The 16,703-nt window shown below is 44.2% G+C and overlaps 1 protein-coding gene across 1 annotated transcript; it reads right to left on the bottom strand.

Annotated features, from left to right (window-relative positions):
* Positions 1–4,012: 4,012 nt before the first annotated feature.
* On the bottom strand, positions 4,013–6,537 carry LOC147009755 (uncharacterized). Its single transcript, XM_085860812.1, has one exon. The coding sequence runs from the start codon at positions 6,181–6,183 to the stop codon at positions 4,594–4,596; it is 1,590 nt and encodes a 529-aa protein (XP_085716938.1). The 5' UTR covers positions 6,184–6,537; the 3' UTR covers positions 4,013–4,593.
* Between the last annotated feature and the right edge of the window lie 10,166 nt (positions 6,538–16,703).

The raw sequence follows: 16,703 nt of genomic DNA, 5'->3' as shown, positions 1-16,703 counted from the left end.
GAGACCGAGAGAGAGAGAGAGAGAGAGAGACCAACAGTGACCAACAGTGGGTTTGAAGGACAAAATGGAGGGTGACTTGGACAAATAATGGGTGCGGGGGGGGGAGAGGGGTAGGGGTGGACAAGATGGACACAGAAGCAAACTCTCAGGAATGAAAGACTGGAGATTTGGACGGAGGTGGACTTTGGGATTAATAGGGGTGGAAAAAGATTATGTTTTTGGATGGGGAATGATCTGAGATGATGGTGAACAGCCATCTTGAAGACCTGGAGGGAAGAATGACATTGAAGAGAATGTGAAAGTTGGTTCCACAGGCTGGGCAAAATGGGGAACAAATAAGTTGGGGTGAGCAGTGATCCTGGATTTAGGTAGTTTCGCCAAATGGTGGACGCGTGCGCCTCACAAAGACCTGGGGAAGGTGGTGGAGGGGGGAAAGCACAGAAAGAGCAAAGGGTGCAAGACCAGGAAGGAAGCGGTACAAGACAGAGACACGACCGACCTGTCTGCGATGGGAAAGTGAAAGTGCCAGTTTATAGCTGGGCTGAGATTTGAACCCAGATGAGACAATTCAGTGGTGATTAATAAGCCATTGTGTACAAGGCAGGTTCCCTATCCATTTCTGAATTTTCTGACTCTAATCTATGAGGGCACTAAATCTGCATCACAGATGCATTCCAATAAGGATGCAACCAGCAGATCTAATTGATCAATGAATCCTGGTTAGATTTGGTGGGCGATTGATCATGATTGGAGGGGAAACGTAAAGGAAACCATGGGATTTGTGCAAAAATGATCTTATAAATTGTACAGCCAATGCTCATGCTATGATGCGTGAGATATGCAGGTTAATAGTAAAGCGATTGTGGAGTTATTAACTTAGATTTACGTACGTACATATTAAAAAATACTAAAAAGACGACTGTCCTGCTACTGCCAAATTCGATTTTTGGAACCCAATAAAGGTCTTCCTTTTTTTTTCTTTTTTTCTCTTCTTGATGTCAGAGCCCTATTGTGTCTGTGTCATGGAAACCACTATTATTTAAACCAAGACCGCCTGACACAACGCCATCACCCCATTTCCCCAGCAGGTGGGTAGGGAGGAGGAAGAGGGATAAGGGGTGGAGGCTGCCGGCGCTGCAATTGTGGTCGCACCACAAACGCCTACTTTGCCAGTTATGTGATACACAAAGATAAATGATTTATGTCACGCACAAAATGCAACAAAAATAATATATTCTGAAAAACTGTCATTCGAAAATTACGAGGGTTGATGAGCAATCCGCGGAGGCCGAACATAGAAGTAGAAGAATAAAATATTTTTTAGATTTGTTGCTAAAAATGTAGAAAAATAATATTTTCGTTAACATCAGCTATTTGTTTATTTATTCATTTTAATTGGGCCACAAACTTACAAAGCACACTATACATACAATTTTACGATACAGTTCACTTATTTCGCATTATTATTGTTATTATTATTTTAATTGTCAGTAAAGTTGTGTGTGTGGAGGACTGGTAGGGTAGCTTCGAGGTAAGCGCACTCACGTTTGAGCTATTTCTCCTGGGTTTGAATCCCAACCCACCTCTAAACTGTGTCACGGTGTGCGCACTGTCCGCCGAGTCACTGTTAAGCCGAAGGACCCGTCTGCCAGGATTGGTCGTGGTCGTTCATGGATGTTGAAGATCCCAAAGAGTGGCTGATTTATGGCTGGCTCCCTGAACAACAAATTAAAAATTCCTGATACCATCAGTCGAACGTCAGGCCTGGCCAGCCGGTTCCTGAAAGACCTGGCCAAGACATTTCTCCGACTGACCCCAAAAGAATGTGCGAATAATTGGGGCTGTTAAAAGAATAAGAGCAAGTGCGAGCAGTGGTAATGATAGTAGTAGTTTATTATGGTTTTTAAGGTAAGAAAAGCAGGATTGTTAAGAATTCAGTTCAGGAGTCCTTTTTTTCTTTCTTTTTTTTCTTTTTTTTCAGTTACCATTTATACAATCTTTGTTACAAACCACAACTGGCAAAGTTCTTCAATTTCATGACCTAAAAATACCTTTTACAGCAACTTTTTTTGCCACGTTGCATAAAACACTTATAACCGAGCTCGTGCTTGTATTGTATAAAACAAAAAAAATAGCCATTTATTGCAAATCGACGACAAAGTACCGTATTGTAAAATAATATACGTATGTATAGAATAATTGTATGAATCTTTGTCCACAATATAATTCCCACTATTTTCCATGCAATACTTTTATAACAATATTGCTTATAAATGTGACAACATTTAAAAAGATGGTTACAATATTAAACAAAGAAAGAAAAGTTGAAACAGAATAGTATTTGTTTTTGCTTCAAATGATATATAACTCCTGCATTTTTCATTTTTTTCATATTGCTCTCACTTTCACGGCATCAAAAAAACAAAATCATTAATGTTGCGACACAAGTATTTGCGTAAACCTCCAAAAAGTCATTCGAAAATTTTACTGCGTTTTCAAATGTAGCCATTTTGAGTTTTATTGACCGTTCCGTGTACAGTTGTTTCAAGGTTGTAGGATTTCTGGTAATAGTACAGCTTGGCACCATTGATAAGAAACATGTGCGTCACAAAGCTGTTCGTAGTATGCCCATTTATGGGAGCCATACTGTACAGTCGAATACAGTTACATTTTTGTTCCGTTTGAAAAGAGGAGACCGTTTTGTTCCAGTACCCTTGGTTCAAATTTTAAGTTCCTGCTCCATCCTTCAGCACCCTGCACAGAGAGTGGCAATCTGTCCAGAATTGCTTGTGAGATACAGAAAATGCTCCGGAAACATATTGTGGTCCGAGATGAATTTAGCCGTACTCCGCTGTACCCCTTTTGTACACATTGATGTAGATACTGCAACATTTCCAAACCATACTTGTAAGCTCAAAATATAGGGTATTCCGTTTGTTTTAGTTACCTCTTCTAGCAAATAACATTCTCTTGTTAGTTTGCTATATTATGTTCTTGAGGTTGGTTGGTCTCCTGAACAAAATTAGTAAATTCAATTCTATCCTCACAATATTGATTTATCAAATAAATTTCACTAGCAGGTGCCCACGGAAATTCCCCGTCATATAAAATGTAACTCAGCAATATTATGAAAAGAATAGTTAAATATCAAGGGAAGTTAATTTTGTCTGACGATGTGTTCCCTAAAGATGTTGCTTGATTAAATCAACCCTCCCCTCCCCCCCACCCCAAATCCTCCACTCCTCCCCCCACTACAAATCCTCCACCAAGTCATCCACTTCCCCCCCCCCCACCCCCCACTCAACCCAAGTCTCAACTCCCCATTGCAACCCCAAGTCCTCAACCCTCAATCCCAAGCCCTAAATGCCCAACCAAAGTCCCCCAATTCAAGTCCTAAACTCCCACTCTAACTCCTCAACCCCCCCCCCCACAATTCCAAGTCCTAAACTCTCCATCCCAACCCCAAGTTCTCAACTCCCCCTCCCAACCCCAAGTCCTCAACTTCCGATCACAACCCCAAGTCTTCAGCACCCCAACGGAACCCCAAGTCCTCAACTCCCCATCGCAACCCCAATTTCTCAACTTCCCATCCCAACCCCAAGTCCTCTAACCTCCACTCCAAGTCCTAAACTCCCTCCCCCCTCAACCCCAAGTCTGAAGCTCCCAACCAAAGTCCTCAACCCCCACTCCCCCAATTCCAAGCCCTAAACTCCCCATCCCAACACCAAGTTCTCAACTCCCCCTCCCAACCCCAAGTCATCAACACCCCAACAGAACCCCAAGTCCTCAACTCCCCATCCCAACCCAAAGTCCTCAACCCTCCCCCAGCCAACCCCAAGTCCTCCACCCTCTCCTTCCACCCTCTCCTTCCACCCCAATCTCAAGTCCTCAAAACCCTCCACACCCCATCTTCAAAGCCCCTTCCCACCCAAAGTCATCAACCCTCCCACCTAAATTCCTCAATCCTCCCATCCCAAGTCCTCAACACCCTCCCCACCCCAAGTCCTAAACTCCCATCCTCCCCCCATCCCCCAACCCAAGTACTAAACCCCTTTCCTTTTACAGTCTTGAAGATCATTGGGATTTTTCAGACCAATAACCAACCCGTTGTCAACTTCTCATTCAGTCCAATCACGCTCACTCCTTTGTCCATCTTCCGTCTGTGAAACGACCTCCCATTGTTCATCCAATCTTGTTCTTCCCTCCAGTCCTTGGAGAGGGCACCCCACCATCATACACATAAAAATGAAAAATGTTATCTCTTTCAAGAATTTTATCCACTGTCTTCTTGTCAGTTTATTAATCTATCACCCTTTCATCGTTGACTCTTCTTTAAGCCTCAATATCTGGATTGGAATAAAACCGAGTGAATCTAAAAAAATATGACAGAGTTCTGTTTTTGGCAAAATATTCACAAAACAACATAACCAGTGATGCCCATTACATCTTCACTGTGAAGGTTAAAAAGATTCCAACATTGTGGAAATAGAAAAATGGCCATAATTACACGACTTAACTTCTCGTATTTGTTTAGCTTGTCAGACCAGCTTCTTGGCAATGAACAAGGTTGTTGCTTCAACAAAACATCAGCCTTCAAAGTCTTGTGGCTTCTTTACCAGTTTGTGTCGGAGAAGCAAGTTCACATTTTTTGGAATCGTTGTCGGAATTGTCATCCTTTGTGAGGTCGTAGCTCGCATCATGTACATCATCATCATTATCATCATCATCATCATCATCATCATCATCATCGCTGGAACTGCAGTTGACAATATAGTTTGCATCATCATCAGAGTCATCATCATTTGAACCACCAATCACATCGTCTCCACCATCCTCCTCCCTGCATTCTTGTTGATCATTGTGGTGAATTGAATCTTCACCAGGATCATCTTCATAATGCCCATTGTCCTTTTCTTTTGTATTGGTGTCATTGTTGATTTTGCCAGCAGTATCTTCATGATCATTTTCACCATGTTCTGCTTCATCTTCCACTCCATCTTTAGATTCGGACACGACATTTGTATCACCATGTTTATCGGTAGCATCTTCTTTGTTTAAGTTCACCACTTGCTTTTTCCTGACCTCAGGCCCATCTTCATCTCTATCAGCATCTCCATCTTTCTCTGCATCTCCATCTTTCTCTGCATCTCCATCTTTCTCTGCATCTCCATCTTTCTCTGCATCTCCATCTTTCTCTGCATCTCCATCTTTCTCTGCATCTCCATCTTTCTCTGCATCTCCTTCTTTCTCTGCATCTCTTTCTTTCTCTGCATCTCTTTCTTTCTCTGCATCTCCATCTTTCTCTGCATCTCCATCTTTCTCTGCCACTCCACCTTCCTCTCCATCTTGATTTTTATCACCTTCCTCGTTATTGATAACTTGTTGTTTATTGATGACATTTGCATCTTTTTCATTTATATTTGAAATTTTATCTCCAGTTTTATCTGTACTTTGCTCTAACCTTTGTGCAACTGCATCTCCAGTTCCAGATGTTATTGAAATTTTATCTTCATCTTTGTTTTGTGGCTCATTTTTTGTTTGTTCGTCTCTTTCTCCATATGCATAATTTCTCATTTCCCTCCCATCGTTGTTTTCCGCCACCAGAATCATTCCAGCACCAGGTTTTATCTCTTCCAATTCTGTGGATGCTGAAGACCCTTTTCTTCCTGAAAACTTTTCATCATCAGAAGGCACGTCAGATTTCCTTTGCTTTTTCAGTTTCAGTGCAAACATCAATGAAAATATTTGACTGCGTTTGGTTTTCGTCTTCGGCGTGTCTTCATGGATGTCATGAGCGAGCAGAAGCTTTTCTTTACCTGTCAGCTCGCTGGGTCCTGTGGCATCGCCATCATGACCGGATCGAGCTCGTAGGGCATTTATGGAACGCAATGTTCCCTTCACGTTTCTAGATACACTCTCTGTTGCTCGGAAAAGAACAGATCTCGATGCAGGGTACTGAGAGTATGGCAAAAGCTCAAACTCGATGTTTCCTGCGTACCAGAAGACCCACCAGGCGAGACTCAGGAAGATGAGGATGGCGCCGCAATAGATTAATAAGTCGAAATAGTCCACCTGAATGAAGATGCCCACGATGAGGAGGGTGAGGCCCACCAGGTCGAAAAGCACAGCAAGCCAGAAGGCAGCGGGGCAGCGGTCGATACACCCACAGGTTACCTTCGCCATTATTGTGAGAACTACTGGGTTATGAATGGCTTATGCAATGTGAATGGGCGAGGCAGCAAAGCACCTGCTGGGCCTGCGTCATTTCATATCCAAACACATACACACCGGATAGTTATTGCTGTGTTTATATACACCCCTCGTTTGGATGACAGGGCCAAACACCATAACGATCATATTTCATCTGCAACTCGAGCACTCCTCTGCATTCTTTTCCTTATCTCATTGTGTTGCACTGCTGATGTCGTTTTCAATTTATTGTACCATACTATTGGTAGAAGTTGAAACTCCGATTACTACTACTACCACTACTCCTACGACGACTACTACTCCTACTACTACTATTACCTAAACGTGTCAATTATTCCCACCGACTTTGTGGTGTCTGCTGGGGATAACGTTTTTGGTCAAAGTCTTTCACAAAGCCACGAGCAAGGCCTGACGTTTTTTACTGAAGGAGGCAGGAATCTGGAATTTGTTCAGGATGCCGGCGATAACTTGCTTATTTTTCATGAAAGATACCAAGGGCTTTTAAAAATCCATCAACGAAGATGAATCCCCGGCTTAATGCCATTCCAAGAGACAGCACATTCCTCAATGCATCGCCCTGCATTCAAAATACGAGGGTGATACTGTATAGCTAGGTCAGGATGTGTGTGTGTGTGTGTGTGTGTGTGTGTGTGTGTGTGTGTGTGTGTGTGTGTGTGTGTGTGTGTGTGTGTGTGTGTGTGTGTGTGAAGAGTGGGAGGAGTATGATGTCACTCCTGCAAGTGCTGTGCTCACACGACATTGTTCCATCCACACCAAATGTTTTGATCTCAACAAGAAAATATTGATTCATTAATTAATCAAAGGGAAGACCAAATACTGCATTGAAGTCATCAGGAGGAACCTTGATTGGATTGGGGTTTCAGCCACGACTCCACAACCCTCAAACCCATCCAGACATAGCAAAGTGAACATTACAGAAAAAAATTTCTGTAATAATTAATTTCTCCCGAGACAGACAGACAAAGAACGACAAATAAAGAGTAAAAGAGATAAAAAAAAAGAAAAGAAAAAGCAAGAATTACAATGAATAAAGAGAATTGTGAAAAAGTAGAAAGAAATGTGAAAGGAACAATGAACAAAGATGTCGGGAATGTAAGACATGCAGTAAATTGGAAAAATGTAGTTCTTAAATTATGACAACCTCAATGGGGAAAACTTTTTGTCGATATCTTAAAAATCTTACTTTTATGGCAGTGATGTAATCACTGGGAAATAATGAAGATGCAGTTCAATTATAAACTTGGACCATAAAATGGTGTTTTTTCAATTAAAAGCAACTCATTCAACAAGGTGATACAAATCCATTGCTTTCCTATTGAGATGCCACTTTTGCTTTGTCCTTTTTTCATATGTATGTATATAGAGAAATTGAACAGGAAAAAACATCATAAATATATGTGGAAAAATTATATGTCCAGGCCAGGAATCAATTCCAGTACAGGTCCTTAAGGTTGAGCAAACCATAGAGGTGCTCTGCCATCTGAGCTGTCTAGGTGGCCCACCTGTTAAGCAACGCAATTCTTCCACATATACAGGTGCCACTCTCTTTCCCCTCCTGCTTCCGGGACACTCACTGCCAACCAGAGGAGCAGCTCGGGCCTGTTCTCGAGAGGGTCTTCCCCCTGTTGGGGGAGACACACCCATGCTCGCTATTATAACACCACAGGGGGCACAGGGGAAGACCCTCTGGAGAACAGGCCCTAGCTGCTCCTCTGGTTGGCAGTGAGTGCCCCGGAAGCAGTAGGGGAAAGCGAGTGGCACCTGTTTTTGTGGAGGAATTGCGTTGTTCAGTTGGTGGGTCTCCCAGATAGCTGTATGGTAGCTGATACTTCCCAGATAGCTGATACTTCAGTATGGTCATATGGCAGCTTAGCTGCTGGGGTAGCTATCATTTCTTGAAGCGCGACTGTGTCGCTGATGCAGTGCCCCTCTACCACAACACACACTGGAACTGGTACTCATTTCGCTGACCTCGGAAGGATGACAGGCTGAGTCAACCCCCTGGTGTATTAATTCAGCGGCTGACGGGGCTTGAACTCAGGACCTTAGGATCCCAAGCCACCACCCTAACCACTGAGCCAACACCAGGCTCTACTCCCAGATAGCTCAGATGGCAGAGCACTGGTATGGGTTGTCAGACCCAGAGACCCTGGGTTTGATTCCTGGCCTGGGCATGTAATTTTTCTACATCTATATATTTATATACTGTATATATATGCATTTATTTATTACATGTATATTATATATACATTTGTTTATAACAAGACACAATCATGTATCTCACCTGTAATTGCAGGGAATAACAAATCAGCTCTCACCGAGTTAATATGCAACTTTCAAAATGATGTAATCTGCCCCAGATTGCTTCATTATTCGGGGTTTCTGCACAAGCACAGAAACCCTTTTTACAAAGTCCATCAGAGCGGCCTGGACATAAATCATATGTGCCAGATATGGATTGCAGCATGAAATGGCTCACCAAGCTTTTTTTAAAGCCGAAAATACTTGGAAACGTACGTGCGAGAAAGGGTTGTGCCTCTGCACAACAGAAGATCTGGAGAACTTTCTGATCAACTCGTTCAAAAAGTTGATATCTTGCATTCTGCACTGCAAAAAAATCCTGATGATGTGCGCTGTGAAAGGCCCGAAGGTTCGTAGATGGGTCGGTTCTTAACCAAACTTTCTTGCTTCTTACCGCTGATGGAAAGGCCACATATCGGGCTTGTCCGTGCACAGGGCGAGTTCAAAATGATGATATTTACTATTAATAATATTTGGGAGGAGGGGGGTGGGTGGGAGTGGGAGTTGTGGGCTGTGAGTAGCATTACAAATATATTTTTTGTTTGGTTCTGGAGCCACAAGATATATTATACTAGATTATTGCATCTATTGGTGGAAGGAGACGTGTGTGTGTGTGTGTGTGTGTGTGTGTGTGTGTGTGTGTGTGTGTGTGTGTGTGTGTGTGTGTGTGTGTGTGTGTGTGTGTGTTTTATAACCACTGTTGCTGCTAACTAATTGTACTTACAGGAAACGGTACAAACTCAACTCCTCTCATACACAGATATTTCTCGCATTTGCTGTATTCTCGGGAGTCCAATTTGAATTCAGGAACAGAACATTTCTGGTCAACCATCTTGAAATTGCCACTCTTTCATCTAAATGCTGGAAAATATGTTCAAAAGACAAAATTATGTTGCACAAGCAACAGCAGGTTAAATGCACTGGTTGAGCTGAAGCAAGTCAGTGTGAACAAACACACAGCGCATGCGCAAACGGCCTCATGCGGCATTCATACGTCATTTTGAAAGTCGTGTTTCTAGGAGGTTTCTCGGATTCTCATAAATTTACCCCCATGCTCTTCCAGCCAAAGAAAGCTGCAGGAAGCAACCAAGAAATTTCACACAAGTTAAACCATTTGCTGTTTCAAACCCGACCCGAGTTCTTCTACAGCTGCAGACATTCACAGGTAGCACATGCATAAGAATCCCAATGTTGCACCCCCTCAGCCACGAGACCGGTTTCATCATTTGTTGGCGAGTCAGAGAACCTACTTTGACTCCCAAAATGGAGTTGAGGCAGTTTTCAAGGCCAAAGGGAATCACACTGATTAATGATTATACATCAAGACAGATTTGATTTTTCCTCTTATGTCCAAAAAATGTTGTTATATCCTAAAGAGTTCAAGGAAATCCCTTGAAAGTGCTTTTCGTTTCATATTACAATGACTTATTTTGTTATCACATCTCAATTAATGTACTTCCGAATGGACTCATCCTTTTGCTCCCCATCGTGTATTAGAAAATAAATATGATTCCTGAAAGCTGAAAATAAATGATGTGTTTGAGCGTTGATGGTATGTTGGAGCATGGAAGTTGAAAGTCTGATGAAAGAGAACGTGCTTAGGGTGAAGCGCAGATGGAGTGGGAGGGAGTGTGGAGCAAGGTCTCGTGTAGCAAATGGGAGAGCTGGTGGTTGCGGTTCGGTGCAAGTCTGCGATGCTCAGATAAAAAAAACCCAGAGCGAGACCGCTCTTGTCGCATACAGATCTAAACACAGCATGCATGTGCTTTTGAAAGTGGCCAAAAGGTCCTCCTTGAGCCAAGTCGAAAAACAATGCACAAGGAATGGTAATTTGCACGAATACCTGCATGTGACATACCTGTCCAATAAGAGGATGATAATATTGACAATTTTAAATGCTAAGTATTAATTGGTTGCTGGAAGTTTTTCAATGTATGGTCGTACCACAATCCATACATCCATCCATTGGGACCATACACTGTGCAAAGCGTTGGTGCTGCTTCAGCAGTCTCCTCGGCTATTGGACACAATCCTGGACGGGTCGCCACTCCGACGCAGTATACCAGCAAGTTGGCATTCATTTTGCCGACCTCGGAAGGATGACAGGTAGAGTCAACCCCACCTGGTATTAATTCAACAGCCGAGTGGAATTTGAATTCAGCATCTTTGGATCCCAAGCCCACCACCCGAACCATTAAGCATACCACAATCTCTAAACTGCAAGACAATACCGCTCATGTAAGGCCCACCTTTGGAATCCTATTTCTTATACCTTGTTTCGTACATGGGTTTTGTGAAGTACACCTGCGCTTATACTCTATTGCTGGATCAGGATAATACTATTGGTGGAGCTTGAAACTCCCCCACCTCCCCCACCTCCCCGTACCCCTGTTCACCAGATTACAGTGTGTGATACATTGGAGGAATTTTTCGATCAGAAAAGTCGCTTTTACTTCATAGGGACGTCACATTTTCATATAATGTCAACAAGTGACATCACTTTAATGTATAACTGAACCTGACAGTGACAGGCCAACGAGCAACAATAGATGTACCAGCAAGGTCATCTGGTGGTCAAATATTTCTAGTCCGAAGCACCAGTCTATTTATTTCGTCTTTGGTGAGTTTGTTTGATCTCATCTCACGGGTCTGTTTCAACCTGCCATTGCTACTTGCTGGCATGAAATCAGTAAGTCAAATAGTCTTTTCAGCATTTAAACGAAAGAATAGCAATTTCTGGATGGTTAACCATAATTGTTATGGTTCTGGACGCAAATCAGACTCATGGAAATCCGACTGTATTAAATTAGGCAATTCTCCGTATGTATGTCTGCACGTCTGAAAATCTTAGAGATAAACAGGCCTGGACAAACCCTCCACCAAATGTTGCACATCTGATGGAGATACCCAAGTTAAGATCAAGGGTACAGAGAAAAAAAAGATCCCCCATCTCCCCCGCTGCGAGTGAGGGGGAGAAGACTTACAACATTCGTCTGTACGCTTGCCACATTGAAATTGCCATTCTTTCGTTTAAATGCTGAAAAGTATGCTGAAAAGACAAAGGGCTGAGGAGCTCCTTGTGAGACAATGGCCATCCATATGTAGGTGTCAACTGTATCTGTGGATGTCCTCCTGCAGTTGCGTGACTTTATTAGGAAGTTGGTGGCAGGATTTGCACTCCGGCCACCATGAAACCCTTCATTCCGCAAAACATTCTGAAAACACAAAGAAAACTGAAAACCCACTCCATGGGAGTACCTCCTGTGCAGCTGCCCTTCGCAGGGCAGCTCACCAGATGACGGAATTGGGGCAAAGTGATCAGGACCAAAACTCTTTGATGACAGGAGGAAAAACACAAGGTTACATTAGATTGTGCTCCCTGGGTTCGATTGCGCTCGTGTGAGTCAGAGAGGTGCTGAGGTGTCGTCCAGCAGACGGCGGCCTCCTTAGGTTAACCTGAGGTGGTCCCTTCAGGTGGGTACCTGGAATGTCCTTTCACAAAGTGAGGATGATCACTTTTCTCTGTTATAATCTGAGCTCAAGCATTTGAACATTGGCATTGCAGCTCTCTCTCTCTCTGAGGTTCGGAGACCGGATAGTGGCAAGGTCATGGCAGGTGATTGCATCTCCGATTGGTCTGGTCACTCTGATGGTTACCGTGCCCAAGGAGTTGCTGTAGCTGTGTGCAATAAGCTGACTCCAATGATAATTGAGGTAACACCGGTCAACGAGCGTATTATGAGACGAAGGATTCATCACTCCTTAGGTGTCATTTCCCTGGTCTCTGTATATGCTCCGACTGAGGCGAGTGATCTCACCATGAAGGACACATTCTCTGCCACGCTCTAGTCTGTGGTTGATCAGTGCGCCAGGTGAGATACTCTTGTAGTCTTAGGGGATTTCAATGCATTGACTGGAACTGAAAGGGTTGGTTATGAGACATGTGTTGGTCCCCACGGATCTGGAACTGTGAACCAGAATAGCACTAAAGTTCCTTGACTTTGCAAGAAGCAGTGGACTTAGGGTGGCTGGTTCATGGTTTCAGTGCCCACGGACTCTACGCTGGATTTGGTCTTCCAACGCTGGTGGTGTGTCAAAGGAAATTGACCATGTGCTCGTTGATGGTCGCTGGAGGATGATCCAGAACTGCAGGGTCTACCAGAGTGCTCAGTTCCTCAATACTGACCACAGGCTTGTTGTAGGAACTCTGAAGTTGCAGCTTAAATCCGGGAGAATGGTTCCATCCTTGCCTTGGCTGGATGTTGGTAAGCTCAAGGATAAGAGGGTAGCTGTGGATTTTGTGAACAGGCTGAGTGGAGATTTGGAGGGTCTGGGTGCTTTGGGGAATCATGAAGAGTTGTTGAGTGCCTTCAAGACCACCATCACTGATGTTGGCGGTGGATGTTTTGAAACTCACTGTAAGGTGAAGAAGAATTTTGTCTCTCAAGGGACACTGGAAACCATTGACCAGAGTCGCAGGGCCAGGCTTAATGGCAGAGCTGAGCTGTTCAGGGAGTTGATGCATAAAACTACGTTCGCTGAGAGTGGAGAAGACCTATATGTGAGGAATCTGATGGGTAGAGCATCACCTGTGGTCAAGTGGGTCTCGTCCTGCTTACAGGGGAATTCACGCATTGTGATCCTCCAAGCCCGTCCCGCGGTCTACTGCAGTAGGCTCTTGACGGGAGTCCGAAGTGAAGGCCCACTGGGCTGGTTACTTTGAGCGGCTGTACCAGGTGATCCACCAGCTGTTGAGTTGGGTGTTGCTATCCCTATTGCTGACCCTCCAATCAACTATGATCAATCTTTGCTTGTGGAAACACAGGCTGTGGTGAACCAGTTAAAATGCGGTGAAGCTTCTGGAATCTGTGGCATCCTTGCTAAACTTCTCAAGTCTGGTGAAAATGCTGGACTCATGTCATTGCATGCAGTTCTGTGCTCTGCCTGGAACACAGGCATCATCCAAACCAGAGGGGCCTTGTTGTCCCTCTCTGGAAAGGGAAGGGTGATTGCCAAGACTGCAACTACCACCGAGGGGTGACGCTGCTCTCAGTGCCGGGCAAGGTCTTTGCTCAGATAATTATTGACGGGGTTCACCACCATCTGCTTGAGCTGAAATGTCCAGAGCAGTCAGGCCTTACACTCAAGAGGTCAACGATTGACCGTATCCTTGCTCTTCGGGTCCTCACTGAATGCAAATGAGAGTTTTTGCAGGGGATGCTTGCAGCCTATGTTGGTGTCTGCAAAGCATTCGATTCAGTGAATTGGGATGCCCTCTGGAGGATACAGGGTCTTCATGGGGTGCCTCCAAAACTGATCAATCTGATGTCTGAACTCCACTCTGGAACTGAGAGTGCTGTGAGATGTGGTGATACCATCTCCGACTTATTTCCAGTTGCAACTGGAGTTCGTCAGGGGTGTGTACTGGCCCCCACACTTTTCAGCGCTTGTATGGACTGGATTCTGGGTAAGATGTCAGAGAGATCAAGCTGCGGTGCATCATTCGAGAATGTCAAGATCTCTGACCTTGATTTTGCAGATCATGCAGTCATATTTGCGGAGACTCTGGATATCCTTTTGGGGGCCCTCTAAGCACTGAATGAAGAGTCAGAGCCACTGGAATTATTGATTTCCTGGATCAAAACTAAGATCCAAGCTTTCAATGACATTTTAGATGCTGTTATCTTGTCTGTACCTGCTAGTGGTGAGGATGTTGAGGTCATGGAGAGATTTACTTACTTTGCCCATGACATTCATATCTCTGCTGGCTATGAGGCAGAGGTCAACAGATGTCTGGGTCAGGCCTTGGGAGTCATGGATTCACTGGATCATGGGGTGTGGTGCTGTCGGTACCTGTGCGGGAGGACGACGTTCTGAGTCTTCAGGTCCTTGGTGCTTCCAGTCTTGTTTTTGGAATGCGAGACTTGGATCAGCCCTTGTGTTCTAAAAACCCACTCTTCTGCACTTGCTCACCCTCTCTCTGTTCTTGTCGCCCTTTCATTTACTCAAGGTCCTCTGCCATCTGCTCAGAAATCAGCAAACATCACCGCTCTGCATAAAAAGGTGTAAAAACTGATCCCTGCAACTACAGACCAATCAGCCTTCTCCCAATCATCAGCAAGGCAATGGAATCCATCATCGCTTTCAACATCAAATCCTTCATCTTCTCCATTGACTTGATTTCTGACCATCAATTTGGAGTTAGACCAGGTCACTCAACCCTGGGCTTGCTGCTTCTGCTTTCTCAGCAATGGATGGATCTCCTAAATGCCAAACATGAGATCATAGCCATCTCCCTTGACATATCACAAGCTTTTGATACAGTCTGGCATCCCTCAATGCTCACAAAACTCTCTTCTCATAGTATACAAGACAATCTCCACTCATTACTTGTGGACTTCCTCTCCTGTCGCAGTCAATGCATGGCTATTAATGGAATTCTCTCATCTCCTCTCTCCATCCAGGCTGGAGTTCCTCAAAGCAATGTTCTTGGCCCTGTTCTTTTTCTGTTTTTCATCAATGATCTCTCCAGCTCTCTGGAAAATCCTCTTTATCTCTTTGCTGATGACTCCACCCTTTGCCATACCATCTGTCATCCTTCTGAGTGGCAGGCAGCAGCCACTTCACTCTCTGCAGACCTGGATAAAATCACAAGCTAGTCAAACACTTGGAACATGTCTTTCAATCCTGACAAATTTCACACTCTCACTCTGTCTCTCCAAAAGGACCATCTGGAAACCCCTCCACCCACCCCCCATCTACTTTCTCAACAATCCCCTTGAAGAAGTCCTGTCATTCAAGCTTTTGGGTCTCACTATATGCCACAATCTTTCCTGGGAAAGCCACATTTCCAAGCTGGCCTCCAAAGCCAGTCGCCAACTGGGCACCCTACGTCGTGTGGAGTCCTTCTTTGGCACACCTGAACTTCTAACCCAGTGTTTCTCAACTTTTTTTGTCCCACGCCACACTTTGATTTTCAAAAAAATCGTACACCCCACCATGAATGGAGACACTACAGTATATACTACATATGTGTTCAAAAGTCTTTATTAAAACTTTATTGCAAATTTTATTCAATTGTTACTCACTTCAATGGGAGCCCTGCCCTTGACGCTGGCCCCAGATTTGTTTGCTTCGAGGAACCAATTTTGTCAGTTTGAGCCTTAAATCACCATGTTTCGTGATTTCCAGTCAATTTCTCAGAGCTTGCAGCAAATCGGTAACAACACTAAATCTACATTCGACTCAATAAGATGATGGAAAATTTATCAATACTTCCCTTGCCAAAGTAGTCGAGTTTGGGTATTTATTTTCGCTCTCCTCAGACAGCCACATCATGGTTCCTTTGATCTTGAAAAGAGTTTTCACAGACTCATCTTGTTGCAACTCGCATAACTCCTCTTGGTATTGCTCTGGTACTTCAGATAAATCCACCAGAAATGGCTGAGTCAACCAAGCAAGGAACTCAGAGCAAAGCTATGAAAGCGATCATATATTGATTCATTAATTCTGAATCCTCATGCCCCACCAAAATATTGCCACGCCCCACCTCGAGAAACACTGTTCTAACCACTTACAAAGCTTTCATCCACAGTGTGATGCAGTTCTGCTCCCCCTTCTGGGCTGGTGCTCCTGCCTCACACCTAGCTCAACTTCACACTGTGGAAACCAAGGCTTTTAGGATCATTGGTCTCTCCCACGATGAAGCTGAGTCTTTGGGTCTCTCGCTGTCTCAACGGAGGCAGATCAGTGGTCTTTCTGTCTTCTACTGTCTCCTCTCCAGCTTTGCGCCCCTCCCGGCAATGTCTGTGTACTGTGCCCCCTATATTTCCACAGGGGGGCTCAATGTCTCCCAAAAACCCCCTTCTGGTGAAACTGCCAAATTCAAGAATCACTGATCACCTTCACTCTTTCATTCCTCTTTTTTCCCCCCACCTCTGGAACAAACTCCCACACTCCCTTCAATCCCACTTCTCCTTCCAGGTCTTCAAAACATCCGTTCACCACCATCTCTCATCTTCCCTCATCCAAATCCTCGATCTTTTCCACCCCCGTTTATCCACCCCAAACCCACCTCTTTCAAAATTCTCTGTTTTCCTTCCTGAAAGTCCCTGTAGTTTCCATCTTGTTTACCATATGTACCCTACCCCCTTCCCTCTCCCTTCCACAGA

The sequence above is a fragment of the Eptatretus burgeri genome, chromosome 17 (assembly GCF_056783735.1).
Source record: "Eptatretus burgeri isolate ZD-2024b chromosome 17, Ebu_testis_v1, whole genome shotgun sequence".
NCBI classification, from domain to species: Eukaryota; Metazoa; Chordata; class Myxini; order Myxiniformes; family Myxinidae; genus Eptatretus; species Eptatretus burgeri.
This window is presented reverse-complemented; position numbering and strand designations above follow the sequence as displayed.

Coding starts and splice junctions, on each gene's coding strand:
- LOC147009755 (XM_085860812.1), bottom strand. CDS start 6,183: ATGGCGAAGGTAACCTGTGGGTGTATCGACCGCTGCCCCGCTGCCTTC.